The following is a 4,845-nucleotide window of genomic DNA, read 5'->3' as shown; positions in this document are numbered from 1 at the left end:
AAAAAAAAAAAAAAAAACCTATAATGCTACCTCTCCCAAATGTTACCAGAGAATCCAGGTCACAAAAGCTTATTGAAACTCTTATTTCATGCCATCCATCCTTAAGTCACATTTCAGCAATGCAAATTGCTGGCAATTAGGCTGCTGCAACACAACTAGTCTCTGAAATACCACCACTGCATGTAGTCTGTGCTCTAGGCAGATAACTGAACCAATGTAGCTCAGTTTACTGGGCTCAGGTATCTTCCCAGTGCTTACGATAGAAAGTTATCAATGTATTTGTTATTACAGAAGAGATATTAAGTTAGTGTTTTAAGCGTGCTTACCAATGCAGAGTCAAAGAAATCTTCAACAAGTTTCATCAAAGAATTATTTTGAGCTGGCTCTATGAGCATCAGGAATTCTCTTGTTCTTTCAAACCAAGATACCATGTAAAAAAATTTTTTTAAAGTTAATAAGAATCGTGGAAAGTTTACATGCAACCAAACCTTGAAGATTTTTTGAACCCACGTTAGGCATCAGTAGCTAGGTCAGTCTCACAAAACACACACAGTTAAGTATATGCATGTTAGCACAAGCCTGATAAGAGGGAAACTGAAAGAGGGCAGGGGAAGTTAACACCAGTTATGGACAGAAGTTACACAAACTGATTTAAGCAATCAGAAACTGGTTTAAACCTGTAACAGAATAAGTACAGTGCCCATAAACTAGTTTCAAAATGGCCGAGGCAAATTTGAGATGAACCTAGTTGAATGTCGTATCAGACTAACCAGTTTGGATCATACCAGTTTATGGAACTTCTGTCCCAGACCCCTTCCTGGTTTAAGTTAAATCAGAGTCCCCCAGCATGCTCTGCAGTCCTGGGCTGTGCTCTCTGCTCCAGTGGAGCAGGGCTGGCCCTACCCCCAACTGCCAGCAGGGACTTTTCCATCTCCAGCAGTCGGGAGCAGGGTTGATTTCTCTTCCTCATCTGCTTCTCAGCTGGGGAAATCAACCCAGCTCCCAGCTGGGACAGGAGAGGAAAGCCCCCACTGCAGGCTTCCCTCCCTCTTCCCCCCACCACCTGGCTTTGGACCCCTAGCCAGGCTGTGCCCAGCACAAGGGGTGAGAAGCCCACAGTGGGGGCTGTTTTTCCACCCCACTCCCTCCTCAGCCAGCCTGCCAGCCAAGCAGAGGGCACAGCTGAGTGATCTGGCTAGCTCCTGGCTTGGGCAGGGGAGTAAAGCCCCTGCTGCAGTTTTCCCCACAGCTGGGATCCAGCCTATCACCCAGCCCCTTCCCCAGCACATCCTACAGGCCGGCTGAGGGCATGAGGGGGAAAAACAGTGCTTACTGAGGTCTCCCGCACCCCTTCACCTAGCACAGCACAGCTAGGGGTCCAGAGCTGGGGGGCTGGTATTCCCACCACTGCTCCTCAGCTGACCAAGGAAAAGCTAGGGCCAGGTGATCAGCCCAGCTCCTGGCTCTGGGTGTGGGGAAGAAAACCACCCTGCTGGGGTTTCCCTCCCCCCTTCCCCAACACCAGAGACCCCAGCTGGGGGTCCAGTGCCAGGTAGAGGGGAGGGTTTACCCCCATACCCTCTCCTCAGCTAACCCAAACTGAGGAGGGGGTGTGGCTGGGGGGTGGTGGAGTGGGCTCTGGCCATAGGGAGAGAAGGGAAGAAGTGGGGAGACCCTGGATGGGGTCTAGATCCTCCCAGGCCTGCTCCTCAGCTGACTGGGACTGAGGAGGGGGCATGGCAAGAGGGACCAGCTCTGGGCACAGGGAGAGGGGGAAAAACATCCCACTGGGGTCTTCCCTCCACCACTTCCCTAGGGTTATGGAGACCCCAGCTGGAGATCTGGTGGTGTAATTCCCCCCACACCACCTCCTCAGCTGACTAGAGGCTAAAGAGGTGATGCAGCTGGGGATCATGCATCTCTGGGATCTCTGCACTGGCTGCCAAGCTGGGAGGAGAGTTCTAACACTCCCTGGCACCCAGTATGTATGGGCCACTGCAGAGGTTTGGCTGCCTTTGCTTTTCAAAAGCAAAGGTCAGTTCGCTTTCTTATTGGCTGAGTCCAAGCCGTTCACAGAAACCTGCAAAGACTGAATCAGTTCAGGTCTTGGGTTTTTTCACTGTCCGTCCCTAGCCCAAAGGACCCAAGAGATCACTTGATCATATGAATGGAATTAAATAAAATAAACCTTCCTCAGCAGAACAGGCAGACAAGCCTAGGATACCAGTCGCTCACTCTGGTGAAAGTTGCTTGAACTGATGCTTAAAAGTTGCTTCTGCCGAGGCAGAAATTGCTTTTCCTTCCCTGTGCCCACCCCAAATGACCTCTACTTATGCCCTGCAGCTAAAGCTATACAGATTCTGTAGATTCTGCAAGGGGTGTGCAGAAACTGCTTGGAAAAAGCTTTCCATAGTAGGTAATATGTTGTAAAACCAAAAAGAAACGGGTTGGTGGAAGCCATCTCTGCTAAGATTGTGAGCATCTCCCTTGATCTAGCTAACAGAGTATTTTGTACATATTGCTTGCAGCTACGTTTTGTTACTTTTGTTTGCAAATGAATGATCAGTATTTATATTCCTCAAGAGCAAACTTATAAAATGGTATCAGAAAACATGGGGCTGGAGAGACTTCCATGGCACAGCACTATTAACCGTCTCAGTGCTACCAATTCTTCCACATAATTCTCACTAAATAGCAGCTGAGCATTTTTGTGAAAGCACTCTCACTAAACAAGCAGAGCCATTAAAATCAATGTTGCCAGATACAGGACGGGACCCTAATTTTATTTCTACAATATTCCTGTGTAAGAAGCATCCTCAAAGACAGCATATTGGCCAATCCGAAAAAACGAAGATTTTTCTAACAAAAATTTTGCTATTTTCGTTGTACTATTTAAACCCAATTTCAAAGCTTTATTTTATGGACAGAACTTACATTCTATTCCAACTAATGCTCTTGTTTATTAAAATCTTTTAGAGCTAGTCTGTTGTTTGTTAAGTGTTATTATGTCAACCATGTATTTCTACAGGTGTCTAAGCAATGAAAGATTTGTGGTTGACTATTACATTTCATGTAGACCAATTCACCAACAAGTCTGTTATTTTAGTTCAGTCAATATGCTAAAAAAGAAAAAAAATAGCCCTGCAGTTTTATTTCAATAGCAAATCATACTTTAGTGGCTTTTTTTCTATAAAAAAAATTCTGAAAGACACTCTTCCATCTGAGCAAACTGTATACTTATCTTTGGTATCAATCCCTGCTGAATAAGTAAGCTTGCACCTTCTTGTGGATCACTCTTAAAGTAGAGCTGAATGCATTTCAACAGCACTGATACATTTTGAAATTCATTCTTGTCCAACTCCTATAAAACATTTTTCATCAGAATGTCAATAATAAACTTGTTTAGAATGGTAATTATTTAACCCATGCCTCAAGCTGATTTCAGCATGTATTACATTACTTGCCTTTTTTAACACTTTGTCAAGTTGATTAAACAGCTGTTTACTAAATTTTTGAGGAGGACAAATTTCTTTTTCTTGAAAGAGCTCACTTATTTTCTGAAATCCTTTTCCCTTAAAAACATCAGTTATGAGCGATTCAAGCTGAAAAAAACAAACACAAAACATGAAGCACAATTACTGTTCCCCAAAGACAGTGTGCCTAAACTCTCTCACCGGCACCACAAAAATTGGGGGTTTTTTTGGCAGTGCTTGTTTTAAGCGAAGCCCCCAGCGAGAATGAAGGGATTCTGTTTTATCCCACGGCTTCTTTTGGTACTTGCTACTTGAGAATTAGTTTTAAAAAGTTTGAAAACAATTGGGACTAATTCTTTCAGAAATAACAAGCAATTACAAGAGCCTCGATTTTAGGGTACACTGCACAAGACACCTTAAAAGTGGCTGGATGTCCAAAGGGTGACCAACTCAATTCCTCCAGCTCAAGCCATTTCATAGATATTTTTTTACCCCACAACTCCCTTTAACCTATCTGAGCATTTGCCAACAAAAGATGCAGTTAAAATCTATTAACTCAATTTACACCTTACATCACGTCTCGGCCTCTTGTAGGCTCAGATCTGTCCTGCCAATTACTGTTGAGATTCCCCTGTCATGAACATTGTTTTTAGTATATTGTCTATACAAATATACTAAACATTCATTTGTTTTAAATAAGAGAACATAGCCCAAATCCTTATATTATGCCTACACAGGACCCCTGAACTTATGTCATTAACAGACTGAATGGCAGTTCAGATCAAACAGTCTCCTCTCATTGCTCTTACTACATATTCAGTTACATCATTACCTGCAATGCTGGCAGAAATGGAGTATCGTATTGCTTATTCATTTCATGTGCACATACACAAAAGATATGAGTATTACTTAAATAGATATATACAAGATTAACAACATCCATTATTAACATACAAGAAAGTAATAGCTTGCAGATTAAAAAGTTATTTACATAGTATTCTGTTCTGGCTGCCATGTTTCCATTTAAGTCACTGCTTCCCTCTGGACTTTCTCTCTCCTTTAAACATAAAAATAAAGATAAAAATAAAGGCGGCACTCATTTCTACACAAAAAGAAAAGTTCATTTGGAGACCAAAGTCTCTTTTGATTATGAGGTTACTTAGAAAGGAGAGAGAACCCTTGGCTCTTTTGCCAGTCCCCAAAGAAAAGAAGTTTAATTGCAGAAACTCACATGTCTGTTTTTTGGCTGTGCCTTCAATGCCTCCCCCCACTCCCCCATCGTAATTGTATTTGTATCCCTGGGGCTCCTGAAGTGAGCCTCTCCTAGTCAATCTGAAACTCCCGAATTGAAACCTTAGGTTTTAAATAAGGA

At 43.0% G+C, this 4,845-nt stretch overlaps 1 protein-coding gene across 1 annotated transcript in view; it reads right to left on the bottom strand.

The window, feature by feature from the left end:
* The window catches only part of SYCP2L (synaptonemal complex protein 2 like), a 75,165-nt gene extending 70,639 nt beyond the window's left edge, over nucleotides 1-4,526 (bottom strand). Inside the window, exons 1-4 of the mRNA XM_019522537.1 lie at nucleotides 4,465-4,526; nucleotides 3,465-3,602; nucleotides 3,242-3,361; nucleotides 327-431 (exon numbers count right to left, since the gene is read on the bottom strand). Coding sequence (XP_019378082.1) covers nucleotides 327-431; nucleotides 3,242-3,361; nucleotides 3,465-3,602; nucleotides 4,465-4,488 — 387 coding nt within the window. The 5' untranslated portion in view covers nucleotides 4,489-4,526. The remainder of the gene's footprint in view (nucleotides 1-326; nucleotides 432-3,241; nucleotides 3,362-3,464; nucleotides 3,603-4,464) is intronic.
* Between the last annotated feature and the right edge of the window lie 319 nt (nucleotides 4,527-4,845).

This window comes from Gavialis gangeticus, unplaced genomic scaffold, assembly GCF_001723915.1.
Source record: "Gavialis gangeticus isolate Ggan-Ray unplaced genomic scaffold, GavGan_comp1, whole genome shotgun sequence".
NCBI classification, from domain to species: Eukaryota; Metazoa; Chordata; order Crocodylia; family Gavialidae; genus Gavialis; species Gavialis gangeticus.
The sequence above is the reverse complement of the archived record's forward strand: the minus strand, read 5'-3'. Positions and strand labels throughout refer to the sequence as shown.